Genomic DNA, 19,387 nt, shown 5'->3' on the forward strand with positions numbered 1-19,387 from the left:
AAGCACTTAGATGGTTGATTCTTCTAAAACACTGCAAGTTGTATCCTTAACGTAAAATTAAGAACAGTTGTCAATTCATCATTGATAGAGGAAATAGTACAAGTTATATTTGTTTAATTGGTCCTTTACAAAGAAGAATCACTTAGTGTTAAGTGACCCTTGGTGTAGCTTTGTCTCTGAGGGCACTTATGAAACTTGAAGACTGCAAAGTAGGCAATAAACAGTGTAATAGTGTTTTTCAATAGTCAGCCAAATAACACAAGAAAGCTTTTGCATGAAAGTCTTCAGTGTATCACCCCTTTTCTAAACTTAAAACTAAGCTTATTCCCATAGGCCAATATTCTGACCCATTTCTAATCAAAATAAACAAAGTATTCAACTGTATTAATCATTCAGAACTTCAGAATTTCTTGGGCAAAAACCCTTAATTAAATTTAGATTTAATAATGAATTGATTTATAAAAACAAGTGGTACCTCTGAGGACTTCACAATAAATTGAGTCAAGTTTGTTTTCCATGTGACCTGGACTAACTGACTAATCTTATTACCTTTTACAGAATACCAAGCAAAACAAATGTCAAATAACTAAATGTGTAGTTACAATACTTTACAAAGGCTATTTTATAAATTACATGTGTTGTACTATTACACATTCTTTTATATAATTTGATAACCTTAAAAGTATTTATCCAAAATTAAGTAATAAAATTAACTTTCTTGAATCAATCATTGCATGTTGTTTATACTTTGTCCCAAATCTCACATTTCTATACTTAAGTTTCACTTTTTATCTTCAACCAGAAAGTGTTTTACCCTGAAGAGTGTAACATAAGTTTCCCTTTGTTCGAAAGAACATTTTTGGTATTTGATACTTTTATTTTGTATGATAATTTCGTGCATCTAGGCGACATAATTGTTGTGATAATTACAGGTATTTTGTGTGGTTACAAATAAATGACTTTCTTAACCTGACTGATGACTTTCTCTGACAAAGCTTAAGAACAATTACTTAACTATGCTTTAACAATTCTAACTAGCATTTTACCACACCTTGGTCTATATTTCTCTTCCATTATTTCAGCAAAAAACTTTGGCACAGTTATATATCTATAATATTAGTAAATGTTGCGATGCTTATTATAGTATATTTTTCTAGTATCTATTTCCTATCAATAATCGGAGGAATTCAAGTAACAACGAAAACATACAAAAGATATACAAGGTCACTTTTTCCAACTTTAGTTTTCACTAAACAGAATTATATTGTAACAAAATCTCCTTAGAATGCAAATTCGTTATTATCAATAAACTACACATAACAAACAGAAGCTGTTTTTGTCAACTAGAACTTTTCATTTTCTTAATAAGACTTTTATATAAGAACAAACAAAGCGAGTTAACAATGATTAAAAGTATAAAATAGTCATAGATATACTACATAAAGAAAATGAAAAACTTTAGGTTGCACTTTGTAAATACGCCTCTTTTGGGGAGATTTAGAATATTCATAGAAAATTAATTTTGTTTACATACTGGTTCCCAGTTATGATCTCTGTGTTTCGTCTCATAGAGACATAACTTGGGAATTTTACCAGTAAATATACATGTGCAATTTGTTTATATTGAAATTTGGGGTCACCTTTTATTTGAGGTAGGGGTAGTTAAGAAAACTAGTGTTAGTTTAAACTGTTACAAGTTCAGGGCATATAAACGTTGAAAATATGCCGCACAGTCCTACATTTTGACCTTTGAAAAAAATTGTAGTGCATATGAACTTTCAATTCTAGGATAAGATTTTATTCAAAACTTCATAATAAAAGTGGTACAGCTTTAGCCGTAAAAGGAGTTCCTATGGGAAATTGCATTGTCAATATGTACAGAAATGCAACCTTTATGGCTGTAGCTTTGAGAAAGAAGTTTTCAATTAAGTTAAAAAGCAATATATGTAATCATCCATTCTCTTCAGCTATAATTGTGGTAGTTTTCTCTTGAGAAGCAGAGAGTCTTAGAGTTATTACTGTGTTACAACCAAGAAAACATAATTCAATAAAATATTAATTTATTGTCCTTTTTAGTGTTCTTGGCTCATCATCATATGTCACTGAGGTTTTTGTTTCATTACAGGAATTCTAATTTCCCTTAATTTATTATCTTGTCTCCATTTTCTGCTTCCAATTTCATTTACTTCCATGAATCATCCCAATCAACCAGAAGATTGTGTTTCCCTAGCTAATCGCATATGTAATTAAACACTCAGATGTCAGGTCTCAATCATGCCAATTCAACCATTTTGTTGCATGTTTTTCATTGCATTTATGGACAAAATTCATTACAAAAAGAGCTTTTAGAAATGCCCTATCATGTCTATTCATTGGAATTCACAGACAGAACTGAAGAATTACTCATTTCAAGTATTTTCTTCAAATATAAAAAGGAATTTGACATGCACATGACAAGTTTTATTAAAGATTTTCAGATAATACAATTTTTAAGTCTTCCACTGATTATCAAAATGAAAATCAATTAGAAATAACACATCATGTGTACTTATAAGGCCAATCTTTATTTCTGACCATATTATGTGTACTTTTAGTGCACCTTTAATTCTAACAATGCAATGTGCGCTCTTAATGGCAGGTCTTTATTATGCCCATTTCTCTTTTACTCATAGTTAATGACAGACTGACCTCAACCTGAAAACTTAATGTTGAACCACAGACATTTGCCAGCCAGAAACTTCAGACCCTTGTAATCTATAGTCACTTGTCTTTAGTAAAATTATAGTCATTGAACAACTGCCATATGCCAGACAGAAACTTCGAACCCTTATAATCTATAAACAAAATAACTAACTCTTCTACTTTCTAAAGAATTAAGCTTCACACAGCTTTACGAAAGTCATTTTTAAGATGAACTCGAATAAAAAAACACATAACAAATATTCTATCTAGACATTAAGTAAATTTTTCTTCATTACATGCTTGGCAATTATACACAAATATAAGACCCACTTCACTAAAATTACCCAAGTCACTTCAAACTAAGAATGAAAATTGGTGCAATAAAGCTATGTTAAATAATTGAGATAAATAGTTTCAAGCACCTGCTCAGCTAGCCTCAATAATAACACTAGTGTTACAATGATAAATATCCTCATTTTGTTTTCACATTAGGTCCACAGATACAATGTGCTTTATCATACCAGATAATTGACCAAAAAAAACCATTATTCAATTGACACTTTATTTTCATTAAGTCTGTTTTCCATGATAAAAAGACTTTATTTAGGGAATATTTAGATACTGAAAGTACTGAAGGTGACAGGGGAAATTCCTGTGTTAATATTAGGAACAAACTGTGTTACTGACAGAACTAAAGAATCTGTATTGAAAAATTTTCATTGTCCAATTAGTATAATGATCATTGCTTCTACTCCTGATCTCATACATACATGATACTCAACAGTATTGTAGCATTTTATTTCTTAGTAGTGTAGTGTCAAGCACTTGCACAAATTCTATTAAAAAGATTATAAATCGATCAATAGCCGTTTAGAAGATTTTTAACAAAAATACTTCTTTCCTTTTAGATTGCGGTGTAAAGATATTTTCCTTTAATCTTGTTAACACCTGATATCACACCTGGGCATAATATTACCTGTGATTCACCTATTACAATACACAACAAAATAATTTATCATTCATAAAATCATATGTATTGAGAAATCTCTTATTGTCTCCACAAACAATGGCTTGTCATTTTGAATGCAACCAAAAGACATATTTCACCTGCTTTTAAATTATTAATGTTATATCTAAAAAGAAGTTTCCACCTACTCAGTGACAATTTTGTATTAAAAAAAGTAAAAATCATTTGTTATTTTGTTTTGGATGAATGAGAGGAAAAGCTGGTAAAATACAAGCTATAATTTTGTATGCTGATTTAAGAAGGGTGACTGAATCAAAGGTATAAATAATGATGAGGTTACCTCCCCCTTGACAATAAACTATAGTTTCCTGACACAAAAGACCATCAGAGAAATTTATAATTATATGTTTAAACTTAAATACCATCGGTGTTATAAATAATGCTCCAACATATAAATTACAGTCAAGGTTAAAATTACAGGCGATAAAAACACATTACTGTCTTTAAAAACTTGTCAATTGCAAGTTTTACAGCAGCATCGATATAAATGTGTTAACATGGCTTAATAAAGTTACATAGCCACTAGTTCTTAGATATATATATCCATGTAATTGTATCAAACTAACAATGTTTTACATTGTCTATACATAACATATGATAAACATATGATATGCCAATCCACTATTAAAGCAATAAAATATTGTGTAAGTGCAAGATAATCCCTGCATTAAATCTTTGTGGTGAATCAGAATAACATTTGTAAATATAAAAGTGTATATCAGGACATGCAGATGTCAATCTTGGTGTCTTTAATCTCACATAATAATAAGAGAAGATAGATGCCTGTGTATTTAATCTCACATAATAATAAGAGAAGATAGATGCAATTTAATGTTCCACATGCCTTTGTAGTATCACTTAGGTTTAAATGTTTTGTCATTCCAGTGTAATGATTATATCTTTTAGTGCAAGGGGGACAACTCTAATATATTTTTGTTCTTATTTCATGCTATGAAAATTGTATATATTGGGAAAACATCCAAAAGTGTTGATCCTTGATTTTGTTTTATTATTACATGTATCAACAATATATACAAACAGTTTTCATCCCTATATCAGGATTATATATAGTCCAAGAAGTATTTTTCTGCCATATAATGAGTGGGGATTATGTATAGTCCAAGAAAAACAAGACTGCCATATAATCAGTTGGGATACATGTATAGAGTTGGGATACATGTAAAGTCAAAGAACTATTTTACTTCCATATAATAAGAAGGAAGACATCCATCCTTACATCAGATAAGAAATCAGCCATTCAAGTTATACCATCACTTACCTTAAACCAACTAAATGATCTTAAGTGCTAAATCAAAATAAAATTTTCCTTTCATACATTTTTTTTATCTTTTTTTCTGTACACATTTGTTATATACTAGAACATTGTCAGCATGCTTCTTCAGTCCTGGTTGTACTATGTCTGACATCTCTTATTTTGATTGGGCATGTAAATACCATCTATGCCTACAATGTGTTTTGGGAGAAAGTCTCACTCTTTATATGATAAACAACCTTTAGAGCGGTTGATGGGTGGTTAATTGGTTGTAAAATTAAATGTTTGAACTTATCCTAGGAAATTTATCAGCTACTTCTATTTTTCTGTCACTTTTTTTGAAATCTATCAATTGATAAACTTGCATCTTATCCTTATCATGGATGAAATATTTTCAATGAGAGGTTAAGTCAACAACAATATCCAGTCCTGATTCATTTCTGCTAATGTTGAAAGTATGAAAATACAAACACATGACAGCAGATAAATATGACGATAAAAAGATGGTTTGGACAATGGGAAATCAACTGAGTTTTGGCATTCGATTAGTCATTGCTTTGGCCCAACTGAGTTGTTACCACTCTCCGACCTTGGTAGTATTTTTTCACAGATATGGAAACACAACAATCAGAAAGTTGTAAATATTTTGTTGACATTTTTTGTGTACTTACCCTCCGTACAACCAATGTATCATCATCTTCCTTTGTTCGACTGTGATCTTTATTCTTCAGCTTTGGACTTCCATCTTATAAAACAGAAACAATTACATTTATTTATAACTTACCATTAGTATCAAAGTGATCATACACAATTCACCATTTCAGATCTAATGCATTCGGGGTAATATTTTTTAAAAGCATACACCAAAACGTTGTGATTGGTTTAAAATGTTCTAAACAATGGAAATTAAATTCAACCAATGATGTATCGGTATTTTCATTTTGGAGATTACACACAATCCTTAAGATTCTGAAAAGGCAAATTGACATAAACATGCATTTCTTACAATTTAGTTAATTTTAAGCAATGGTAATTTCATGACAGGCCTTAAAGACATTATAGTTAAATGTCCAAGAAGAAAATTCTACAAAACAATTTAAGGAGAAAAGTTACTTCCCTTATTTGTCAAACTTTTCTCTCCCCTCTATAATGATGATTTCTGCTTTGTTTAAATATTCTGTTATCTTTTCATATGGCTAGCTTTGAATCAATAAGAGAAGTATTCCCAGCAAAACTTGCAAGGATACCATCCACATAATTTTGTAATTTGCCTTGGGACCTCTATAAGATTTTTTTTTAAATATTCTAATTCAAATTTTAGGTCAACTCTATTGAAGAAATTATGTCATTTTTTAACTAAATTTTACTAGCAGCGTAGTCATGATAATATTTGAAGTGATCTTCAAAAGTTTGAAAATTACCATCCTAAGGACTATAAATAAGGCCTGCCTAACTATGCCAAGATTTTGCATTAAGCATTGATTGAGACATACAGACAAATGGACATATGACAGATGCTTACTGATGGCAATATCTAACCCTTGACCTTACTTAAAGCATGTGAGCTAATAATAAGTGTGTAGACATATGCAAGTATATAATAAACACTTCATCACATAAAGTGCAAAACAATCTGCTATGCTTTTCAAACTCATAATGAACATGACCTTATAACCTTTATGCAAGTGATCATGTTTCCTTAATATGCAAAATAACACAAAAAATACAACACATTTTGTACAAGATGTGAAACAGCAGAAAAAAAGATCCCTATTCCAATATAAAAATATTGTACAGATTTACAACATTAACTCAGGGTATGTACTATAAAACCTTCAAAAGCCAGGGATCCCTTTGTAAAAAGAAAACCCAAATATAATGAATGTTCACTCAATTTATTTCTCTATAAGAATGTTATCAAAATGGTTCTAGAGTTTGAGTATAAAGTCTAATAATTAAACACACATCAGTTATGTATTATAACTACTGTCTTTTAAAATAATTATATAATCATGCAAATTATGAAGAAACAAAATATATTGACATGAACTATTAGCAGCAATTTTTCCTACACAGACCAATATTATTATTTGACTGCTTTTCAAAATTATTACCAGTAAAAAATAAAAATATTATCAACCCCATTAGAGAATAAAACATTAATTTTTTTTCACATTTTGAAAAAAGAATAGCAACAGAAAATAAATATTGTAATGCTGATAGATCACCATGCTTATTCTTATTTTATCACTATTATAACTCAGCTTTATCCCTCAGTCAAAAATGTAATTAATTGTAATTTTCATACTCGTATTAGTAAATACTAGCTTAATTTTTGGTTTTGTTTATTCCTGCAGAATGTTGGCCCCATTTTTCTCCAATAGTTATGTCCCCTTCTTGAGCAGTAAAATAATTTAAATATAAGCATGCAGGAAATAAATCATAGAAGATATAACAAACAATAAATGGTGCTAACATGTGACGAACATGGTAACCTTTCCTTCATCTGATCTTATCCAAATACCTTAACGTAATGACTGAGAAAATGATACGGTATCCTAATAAAATATATAGAAATATTGGTTTGAAATTAAAAGGCATAATTATATACAACATTCTTGTAAAATGTGTCACACACAATACAATAAGCAGTAAAACTGATGTTCCCATACTATAGTAACATGTCAGTGAACAAGCCAGGTTTATGTGTGAATGTGCAGGTTACAGAACATTTTTGACTGACCACAGGTTTAACGTCTGTGGTATATACTAATGCCTGCAGTAAAGGTGGATTGACTTTTAAATTTTACAACTCAGATCATTTTTTTCCTATAACTAAGACATGTGGACAATTTCGATGGCTAATAAATTTTTCTAAGCACAAAAAAACTTTTACATTTTGAATCCTTTTAGAAAATGAAAGTGACCCAATAAATGCTTGGTAACACCAATTTTACAAAAGAAGATCTAAGATGGCAGCTGTCTAGTCAATCTACCTTACATACTGATTGTGTTGGTATCATTGGCTTTACCTTTATATTCAAACATATGCAAAATGGAATTTGACATGCTAAACAAATTTTATTTTTAGAATAAGCTGAATTTTTTTTTATTTTTTTTAACGTTGTGTTATATATGATGTTAATGCCCATTCAGTGTTACTGCTTGTTGTATCTATACTCACCATCATCAACTATTACATCATGTATAATCATAGATTGTAATGTGTTGTCTACAATCAACAAATATTGACACATACATAAAGTGGTATATACAGATTTACATATTCTTATATTGCACCTAAAGTTTTACATCTACATTTGTGCTTCTTGATCATTTATTCTATATATATATATATCCAAGTCTAACGATTTACATTTTTTAAGTCATTTAATTTCAGTGCTTGAATTTATTTTTCTTCTGAAGTTGATTAAGAGAGTTGATAGTATTCCTTTTTCAATTGATCTAAGATTTATGTAATACCTACCATCAACCATAGAAGAAAGTGTTTCTAATGTGCCTTGGCTGTAATTACCAGGGGGTCTGAAATTAAACATGAATATATAATATAGGAGTATGACAGATCTAAACTAGTGGGTTGGTAAGTTATAAGTACTTTTATTTTAATTACAGATTTTCAAGCAACTCTCTAGATGAAGAAGAACCATTTAAGTATTTTGTTTTTAAATTGTTTGATCTTGTCATTATCATAGGGAGAAATTTTAATACCAACTAAATAGTGCCTATTATAAATATACTTATAAGATGTATACCTTACTTATAATAAATAAATGGACTAAGTCAAAGTGAACAACTGATTACTTTATTTATTTGAACACAGCCTTATGATCAACAAAAGCAATTTTTCTCTCACTTTGAAGTGGTTCTTTATCATTGACAAGTAAGAATGTGATATCATCATTTATGTTGTCTTAAGAAAATAGCCATAACAGATTATCCATGGTCTTTAGAATCTCAATTGTTTGACCCTTTACTCTGTTGCCTAGGGAAATATCCAGAACTGATTATCTATGGTCTTCCAAATCTAGAACGTTTGTCCTTGACAAAAAGACTTAGGAAGGACAACTGTTAAATAACTCTATTGCATACTTACAAAGGACGAGCAGGCTCAGAGGCTAAAAGTGTACCGTCACGGTTGACCACCTCTTCCTCCTCATCATCTGACCTGTCATCCTCAATAAGAACTGTCGTGGTTGGTTTGTCAGCAGCTCCTAACTCATTCAAATGGGCAGCTAGCACATCCAAATCCTACATAAAACATGACATATCTTAAGATAAATATAGTACAGTAACTCCAGAAACTATTGAAATGTCAAAAATATGAAAGGATTATACTCTCAATAATTTAAACTCACATTTCAAATTTTTTTAATCTAAATTTAACAGGATTTTTCTCAAAATTGCAAACATTAAAATTGCATTTAAGTCTAAAATGACAAAATCACAATAATAAATGCACACAATAATGAATATACAGTATCTACAGTATTTGTATATTGAATTAAAACTTAAATCATGAAGCAAAACTAGACAAACATGCAAATTTATACTTAAAATATGTAATGGCACTAAAATGGATCAAGTGCCCAACCCTCTCCTAACTAAGGATAGAGGTGTAATAGCACAACATATACTTAAAATATGTAATGGCACTAAAATGGATCAAGTGCCCAACCCTCTCCTAACTTAGGATAGAGGTGTAAAAGCACAACATATACACAAACTATTTTTTTAAGGCCATCATCCATAAAATTGCATTTTACTTTGCATAAATAACCACACAGTTTGAACTTCATGACCTGACCCACCGTTCAATGTACCAATTTAGTTAATGCTAGTTTCTATATTGGAATGAAAGCATACATGTGGCAAAAATAAAGCATAGGAACTGTTTTTCTTTTACAGTTCCCAAAGTTTCCACAATCTGTCCCCTATGGAAATATCTCCAACAAATGTGAAAACTCTTAGACCTACTTACCTCTGGTTTTTTATTATGACCTCTGTTCATTTGGTTCCTTGGGTCACCCTGTGGTTTATGACCAGCACTTAATGGTCTCTGCTCTGAAATATAAAAAATACCAACATACTCAATTATCATGATGTGTTGTTTCCAATTATTTACATATTTTTGAACGTCTATGTTCAATTTTGCAAAATATATATATGACCTACTTCAGGCGTCTAGGTTTATATGTCATGCAAACAATATCACATCAAGTTTACACTTTACTTTAACAACATTATGGGCTGGTATATCATAATTTATCTAATATCAAAGGATAAAAATGTATAAACATTCATAAATATCTGTTCATTTAATGTTGTCCAGCTAATTGAAGACTATAGAATTCTCCAAGTATACAATATGGCCATGCAAAATTTAATTGTACAAAAAAAACCATTATACTATATTAAACATAGATATATAGCTTTTGTCTACTGCCACATCATGCATATAATATATACTATATTGTAACAAATATTCCAGATTAATATTTGACATGTTACTATTTATAGTGCCAAAAAATAGATGAGATTGACATATTTTAAGGGATAAGTCTATATATGTGACGAAAGTAGTAGGTCTCATCCACCCACTTATTTAATCATTTCTTCACATTCTAATTAGTGTTTGATTAATATCTGTAGTTTTGTTTAAAAAGAAAACTATCAAATAGAAATCTGCATCCATAAAATTATGGCAGAATAGCCAGTTCTAACTATATTCCATAAAACTATAGCAGAACAGCCAGTTCTCACTATATTCCATAAAACTATGGCAGAACAGCCAGTTCTCACTATATTCCATAAAACTATGGCAGAATAGCCAGTTCTCAATATATTCCATGAAATCAGGTTCAAACCCTCATTTAGCATATAATTTTAAATGTTCACATCATAATAATCATGTTTACCAATGTTTAAGTTGATTTGAGCATAACTTCATAGTAAACTACCATGTGCAAACTTTAAACCGTTTCAGGGGCCGACAATCATAAGGACAGACAGACTGGATAAAATAACCCTCATCCCCTGGATCACAGCCATACAAATAAATATATTTGACATGAGAACATTTGTAGGATGTTAATTGATAGATTTAGAATACTTTTACTGATTATCCAATTATAGGGGTAAACAAATTGGACTTTATACTGTCTCCTTTAACACAACTGGTTTTACTTTCTATTCTAATATAAATCATCAATCAATCTTCAAAATGATTAATATCAAAACATCTCCTAATTACTATGTTTCCTAATGGTTTAGGCTTACAGTTTATCACTGATGAGTCTTATGTAGACTAAACACATGTCAGGTGTTTCCAAATGGTTTGGGCTTACAGTTTTCCACTGACGAGTCTTATGTAGACTAAATACATGTCAAGTGTATCAAATTATAAGCCTGGTACCTTTGATACATTTTGTAACTATTGTACTATTAACATTTCTGATGAGAAATATATATTTGGTGAAATATTGCTTTATTACTAATAACTTTTCTCTGTATATGTTGTATCTGAGTAAATGTTTACACTATCAACTTTTCCATTTCATGCTTTGAATAAAAACAAAACAAATAGTAACCATTCCTTATAGTACCATTCCTTATATAGATTTCAAGGAATTTTTAAAGTTTTTGATCTGAAATCATGAGAGATAATAACATATTGTAGTCATTGATTATCTAATCTAAAGTCAAGATGGAGGTAGGCCATTCATGGTCAGACTCCTGGTAATTTTCAAATGAAATAGGCTTTATATAAACTACTGTTCAAATAATAAAGAATAGTTCAAGAAAAGTTGATAAATGTGTTTCACAGCAAAAATGAATAAAAGCACTCGGTATAAATGTCAAAGGGAGGTAACCTGAATCTGGTTCCTCATTCTGATCCTCTTCCTCTTCTACAAGGTATAAATACAGCAAAGAATAAATAAGCAATATCAACACTCATAGGACAATCTCTACAGCAATATCATTTTCCAATGTTTTAATGTCCTGATTGTTTTTCACCAATATTGAACTTCCAATCTAATTTCTTGACATGTTTATACATCCATTTTTCAGTTTTCAAAAAGCAACAATTTAAAGAAATTATTCGTAATTCACATGAAAATACTTTGATAAGATTGTACTTAGTAGAGATTGAACCTATATTCATTAGTTACAACACCAATATTCGCACATACATTTTTATAAGCAAGATGTTTGGCATTGAAGCTATAACATACATGATTTTTTTTTAATCATCCTTTTATTAAAGAAGCATAATTGCATCTGGTTGATACAACTTCTAATTGACATATAATTTGAATTTTTTTTTTAAAGTGATATTCTAAAGGTATTAGTTTCAGCATACCATCTGTCATATATTGTATAGCATGGGGATCATCTCTATTGAATTATAATTCCTGATCACTATGAATAACTGACCTATAGATCTGACTTGTATTACTATAACTAAGGAGGTGACATAAACAAACAGACTAAAAATAGAGTAAATACCATATAACCAACTCATAACAAACAGCACAGACTAAAAATAGAGTAAATACCATATAACCTACTCATAACAAATATTAACATAAGACTGATCACACCAGTCAGGTTTCCATAGTTACTCTATATCCCAAACAAACACACAGATAAAACTCATACAAAGGCAATGATAAAACACATACAAACTGACTGAATCAAAAACTACAAACGCACTAATAAAACACATAAACAAACTGATAAAACACATACAATGGCAATATTAAAACACATATAAACAAACTCATTAAACTCCTACTAACACACTGATAGAACACATACACATATCTCACTGATAAAGCACATACAACCTCACTGATTAAACATACAACCTCACTGATTAAACACATACAAATGTACGGATAAAACAGAAACAAACACATTGTCAAAACACACACAACTTCTCTGATAAAACACATAGAATGCATGGATAAAACACATACAATCAAAATTTGCTCACAATAAAATTTGACAATTAAATACAATGAATAGTATCATGTTCATCCTCACAACATTTCAGTACTTTCTGTCTCCATGTTAATATTTTAAGGAAATTGTACATGCTGTTTAACAAACCTAGGTATGTGTGTGTTGTATATATATTATACCTGTCATACATATTGAAATGCTATGTAGAATAATGTTATAATTACAGACATTCAACATGCTAAAAAAGTTGCTTGAATCTTAAAAAAAAAAAAATGACTTTTAAGTCGTGACAATTTTCTAGAAAGATGTTAAGATTAGAAAGCATCACTCATTTAGTTACAAGATTAACTATAGATTACCTATAAAACGTCCTGAAACTTTACAAGAACAAATAAAGTTGATAATTAATTCCTGTTTTCTGTTTACAGATATGATATTATTCCTAGTAGTTTCATTCTGTCAAATACATTATGGTTGATAAACTGATTGACTACTAGGTGTCGTCACATTGGAAGTTTACCCAATCAAAACACTTCATTCTGTCAAATACATTATGGTTGATAAACTGATTGACTACTAGGTGTCGTCACATTGGAAGTTTACCCAATCAAAACACTTCATTCTGTCAAATACTTTATGGTTGATAAACTGATTGACTACTCGGTGCTGTCACATTGGAAGTTTACCTTATTTAGTTGTTTCAGTACTTCTAATGTTTACCCAATCAAAACATTTCATTCTGGTAATCATTCAAATTAGCATCACTTATAAATTAGGCTACAGAATATCAGTGCAGAAGATATACATGTATTCAGATTTTTAATACAAGAAACCAGTGGTCTAATGGAACTATCTTCTGAATTAAACAATGTAAAAACTCCTAACCATAAATATATAGATTACTAACTATGATTAAAAAAAGCTACCTTGGTACCAATCAACTCTTAATACAGAAATTATCTAACAGCTAGCCTGACCCCATTGCTTTGTGAAGTTTACCATAACAATGGTCAATATCTAACGTACCTATAATCTGGGACTGTCTAGGGACTTGTTTCTGTGGTTGGGGTTGTTGGTGGACTGGCTGAGCTTGGAAGTGACTAGAAACTGGCCATCCCTGATGAGATGAGGGGGGTCTATGTCCACCATGATCTCTATGGTTATGACCTTGTTGTTGCTGAGGTCTTTGACCTCTGTTGTGTTGCTGATTGTGAATCTGTTGTGGTGGCGCTGTGGGCTTGGCCCCAGGTTGACCCTCCCTCTGTTGTATAAGCTGGAAGTTACGTTTTAATGTGGATTCCCCTGGTATTTGTAATATTGAACTGAAAATAAAAATATAAATGTTTGATAAATAAAATTATGGACGTATTCATTGAACTTACATTTGATCTGAATAATGAAACTCTAGGCTTTACTCATGCATCACATTATCACAAATTAACTGTTTAACTTTGTACACCACTTTGTGAATATCATTTTCGCTACCTGAATGTTTCCTCTCTGCTTCTAGAAATTTATTATGTTACCTTGATTGACTTTTATTTGTTCTTTTTAAAAACTTGGTTCGCTTATCTTTGTTTATTACATTACCTTGTTTTACCTATATTTGTTTATTACGTTACTTTGGTTCCCCAGGTGTGGTGTTTTACCTATATTTGTTGATAACATTACCTTGGTTCACCAGGTGTGGTGGTTGACCTGTATTTGTTTTATCCTGTTACCTTGTTTGACCTATATTTCTTTATCATATTACCTTGGTTCCCCAGGTGTGGTGGTTGACCTGTATTTATTTAATCATGTTACCTTGTTTGACCTATATTTGTTTATCACGTTATTTTGGTTCCCCAGGTGTGGTGTTTGACCTGTATTTGTTTAATCATGTTACCTTGTTTTACCTATATTGTTTATTACGTTACCTTGGTTCCCCAGGTGTGGTGTTTGACCTGTATTTGTTTAATCATGTTACCTTGTTTTACCTATATTGTTTATTACGTTACCTTGGTTCCCCAGGTGTGGTGTTTGACCTGTATTTGTTTAATCATGTTACCTTGTTTGACCTATATTGTTTATCATGTTACCTTGGTTCCCCAGGTGTGGTGGTTGACCTGTATTTGTTTAATCATGTTACCTTGTTTGACCTATATTTGTTTATCACGTTATTTTGGTTCCCCAGGTGTGGTGTTTGACCTATATCAGTGATTTTGCTAGCGCTTGTCACTTTTGTAATTTACGAAAGAGTTTTCGCATTGACAAAAGTGTTTAAATCAATTTTAAAAAGGTATTACAAGTTGTAATTATAACTAATCCAGTTATCGCCATTGGATGGGTCATAACTATTTCCCCAGGAAAATCAGTCAGTTGACATTTCCACAACCTGGAGTATAGTTTTGTCATTTGATCGAAATTGTTACCCCCCCAAACAATTCGCATTTGAATTTCAATATTTCTCAAACTACATAATTTAAAGATCGATTGTCGTAGATTCGTCATTCGAATGCATTTGTGTCATAATTGATATAAATTTTCATCAAAAACTTTCAACAATTTTCATTTAAAATATAGAACTTTATTCAAAGTTTTCACGAGTTTAACAGGTGCTTTCTGTTTTGTCTGCTACGCATGCGTTAAAGTATTCCTATGACTATTTATAGACCCTGATTAAAAACGTTGGAAGGCACATTGTATTAATAATACATGGGTGATGGGTATCAGAGCAACTTTTCACACTATAATGCACTATAATTCTCAATTACAATTGCCTGGGTGGCGGGTGCTGACAAAAACTGCCTTCCAACCCCCCCCCCCCCATACATTTTTTTCTGGAATAGCCCTCAACTAAATGAGAGATACAAATATATATCTCTTACTAAAGGAATTTAAACCGAAAAATGATAATTTTCTGATGAATCCGGACTCGTTTTGAATTTATCATCCATGTGTCACTTCCCGTTTTAGTTTCATTTTAAAACAGAAAGTAGTAAATGTGATCTATTCTTGATTTGTTTACCACCTCCTTCAGTCGTTATACTCGTTCCAAAACAGATTTTATAGTTTCAACTAATAGAAATTATTTCCAAATATCGATTTAGATGTTTTATAAGGATAATGATTCTGCAGTGATATAATCATTGCAATTTAATTTCTGCTGTGATTCCTCGTTTAAAAAATGAATCCAACATTTGTCGATCAGCAACTAACTGAAGAGAAATTGTAAACAAAGTTTCCATATCCCATGTCAGAATCTTTCATAATAAAGGCTAATACAGTCCAATCATACAATACTGATTGTGAATCAAGCCTAAAGTCCTTCAAAATTTTACAAAGTCGAAAATGAAGCTAGTTACAAAAATTACATCCTTTGTCCCTTGCTATTACACAAAAAATGGTTGATTTTCATAGCACACAAAAGTGACTTAACCCCCAATATCCTAGCTTAAACCCTCCCTATATTTGTTTATAACGTTACCTTGGTTCCCCAGGTGTGGTATTGTCTTCCTCTTCTTCATTATCACTTCCCTCGTACTCATATTCTGTATCATGGTCATCAGCTGTAAATAACAATGGAAATAAAATAAATAATCAACTTCTTATACAAATCTCAATTTGTTTCAGTTTTTTTTTAATTGTTGACTCCCAAAAGACCTATTCATATGTAGGAATTGATATAACACTTGGGAGTATAATCAAATTAATGGATTTTGGAATATTAACAGAAATTTGTGGTAGCTGTTTTTATTTTTTTTTTACTTCAAAACAAAATCAAGCAAAAATTGGTTGATTTCCAATATACTTCAGTTCAATTATCTCCCTTGGATTGCATGCCTTTGAAAAAAATATTAAGGATTTTCTTCTGACAAAATCAGACTGTTTTTTTTTCATCTTTGTGAATCAGGCCGTTATTGTTAATTTGTATAAATACAATTTTTGTTAACAATATTTAAAGAAATATTTTAATAAACTGAATCATGAAAAAAAAATTGGAATCGGTTGTTATTGTGTGTTTTCAGTTACTTGTTCTATCATTTTATCTGAATGATCTGATCTTTTTTCTGACTTACTCCTTCTATTCTTTTTATGTCTATCTATATGATCTTTAAGTTGTATCCTGACTTGTCTCTCTGTCGGTTGATCTTTAATGTATGGATGTTTTAGCAGGTTTTCTGTATTTGGCCTCTGTGTGTAATCTTTTATTAAACAAGTTTCTACGAAATTCTGAAATCTTGATGACCTGAAAAGTAAGAATGCTAAAGATTGATTTCAAAATCAAATGTTAAATGTGATAATATTTCTTAAATATAAGGAGCCAATATAAAAGTTTCCAAGATATAAATTGCTTTCAAGAGAGAAAACTAGAAAGATATCTCATTATAATATTTAAAACTGTTGGCATGCTATTTTATGTACAAAATACTAGGAATGAACATCATTCAGTGTAAAGAATTCCTACAACCTTGTTAAAATTTTCATTCTTTTGCAGTTTTGGGTTAGAAAATTATAAGTTTCGGTCAAAAAGTCGAATTTCAGTAATTTCTTACGATTAAACGCAAAAATATAGACATTTTTCATTTTAATGATTTTTCTTTTCTTCAAAACATCAATAAAACTGTGTCTACCGTGTAAGTGAATTAAATAAATAAATAAATAACTAGAGACAACTTGTTAATTGATATTTAATAAGAAGAAATCTCACTTGTGTCACAATAGCAAGGGAAGCCATTGTCACAGAGTTGCTTCTGTCAGGGCAGCTATCAGTTAAAGGGTTAATGCAGATCATTACAATGTTTAACAATACACTTACCACTTAGAGGATTTTAATCTTGGTGGGGGGTTTCTGGGAATTAAAAATAAGGCTCGCATTGGATGCATATCACAGAGTGCTGTAAAAAAAACAATATCAATAATTTAATTCGTTTAATATTTGTTCATACTATTTTGTGGATGATGGAAAAAATTTCAAAAAAATCAAATTAATTTTAATGCAAATGAAAATCTCCGAATTTTTTCAGATGAAATAACAAGACTATGTTAGATTTACTTCATACAAATTATCTTTTTATCAGGCTTAACCTCTTAAAATCTCCATAGAAAATCTTCCTTGACCAAAAACTTTAACCTGATGTGGGACAGACGGACAAACAAATGAACAAACTAACGCACAGACAAAAAAACATAATGCCTATAAATTGGGCATAAAAACTCTTTTTTTTTTAATATTTTGAAAAAGTGTTTTATATATTGAAAGGATGATAACAATACAGACGTATATATAGCTTTCCTTTATAACCCGATATTTATGTTGTCTACTTACGTGGCTTGCCTTCAGCCATTTCTATTGCAGTAATCCCTAATGACCATAAATCACTCTGTCAAAATATAAACATTAAGTCAGGTGGATTGAGTTTTATACGTTCATTACAAATAGCAAGTATCATTACACAAATTGTAAATAGTAAAAAGAATACGTTTACGAAGATAAAAAGATGGAATTCTGAAAAGATAAAAGATTTTCAAAATAATATTGATGTAGAAAAAATAGCAGAACTAGAATACAAACTTACAAATACTGATTTAACTGTAGTGAATAAGAACATGATTAATTCACTTATAGATGATCTGTGTAATATTTTTGTCAAGTCTGGGCAGACAACTTTTGGTACTTATACTGTAAAACAGAATAAGAAAAGGGGGGATTTTGGAAATAAGAATAAACCCTGGTTTGATGAGGAATGTAAATTTGCACGTCAAAATTACAGGAAATTAAAAAGACGTTTCAAGTTCAAAAATCATTCTAAAAACCATTCAGACATGCTAAATGCCGAAAAAGCATATAAACACATTCTCGATAGCAAATTTAGAAACTTAAGAAAAGATCTTTCAGATAAAATTCAAAATTTGCGTGGCAAAAATCCGAAAGAATATTGGAAAATTTTAAATCAGAATAAAAGAAAGAAACAACCCGATATTGACACTGGAAAATTACACGATTTTTTCAAAAATTTAAATGCTGCACCGGAAGATGAAAAAAATGTGCAACTTCCAGAGATCGATCCCATGCAATGTGAACAGATGAATGAACATATAAATTCGCCTTTTTCAAAAGATGAAATTCTCCAGTCTATAAAAAAACTGAAGAATGACAAAGCTTGTGGTGAAGACGAAATTATAAACGAATACATAAAATCCACATCAAACCAGTTTTTATGCATTTATGAGAAACTTTTTAATATTATATTTGATGAAGGTCTTATTCCACATAGCTGGCTTATAGGTACAATTAAACCAATTTATAAAAACAAAGGAAACTCCAAAGATCCAAAGAATTATAGACCAATTACTATCGTTAGCTGTCTGGGAAAATTATTTACAGCAGTTTTGAATAAAAGACTTAATGATTTTTCAGAAGAGTTTACCTTAATACA

The 19,387-nt window shown here is 30.4% G+C and overlaps 1 protein-coding gene across 11 annotated transcripts in view; it reads right to left on the reverse strand.

Moving 5' to 3' along the window:
* The window catches only part of LOC143066935 (serine/threonine-protein kinase mig-15-like), an 85,694-nt gene that overhangs the window by 45,375 nt on the left and 20,932 nt on the right, over window positions 1-19,387 (reverse strand). For 4 of the 11 annotated variants that reach the window (XM_076239795.1, XM_076239796.1, XM_076239797.1 and 1 more), the window contains exons 11-23: window positions 18,277-18,331; window positions 17,767-17,845; window positions 17,027-17,196; window positions 16,435-16,516; window positions 13,995-14,290; window positions 13,328-13,345; window positions 11,873-11,908; window positions 9,982-10,064; window positions 9,097-9,251; window positions 8,470-8,525; window positions 8,167-8,214; window positions 5,654-5,727; window positions 4,989-5,015 (exon numbers count right to left, since the gene is read on the reverse strand). In XM_076239795.1, coding sequence (XP_076095910.1) covers window positions 4,989-5,015; window positions 5,654-5,727; window positions 8,167-8,214; window positions 8,470-8,525; window positions 9,097-9,251; window positions 9,982-10,064; window positions 11,873-11,908; window positions 13,328-13,345; window positions 13,995-14,290; window positions 16,435-16,516; window positions 17,027-17,196; window positions 17,767-17,845; window positions 18,277-18,331 — 1,179 coding nt within the window. The remainder of the gene's footprint in view (window positions 1-4,988; window positions 5,016-5,653; window positions 5,728-8,166; window positions 8,215-8,469; window positions 8,526-9,096; window positions 9,252-9,981; window positions 10,065-11,872; window positions 11,909-13,327; window positions 13,346-13,994; window positions 14,291-16,434; window positions 16,517-17,026; window positions 17,197-17,766; window positions 17,846-18,276; window positions 18,332-19,387) is intronic. The other 7 variants (XM_076239804.1, XM_076239805.1, XM_076239798.1 and 4 more) reach the window with 6 other exon arrangements.

The sequence above is a fragment of the Mytilus galloprovincialis genome, chromosome 3, assembly GCF_965363235.1.
Source record: "Mytilus galloprovincialis chromosome 3, xbMytGall1.hap1.1, whole genome shotgun sequence".
Lineage (NCBI taxonomy): Eukaryota > Metazoa > Mollusca > Bivalvia > Mytilida > Mytilidae > Mytilus > Mytilus galloprovincialis.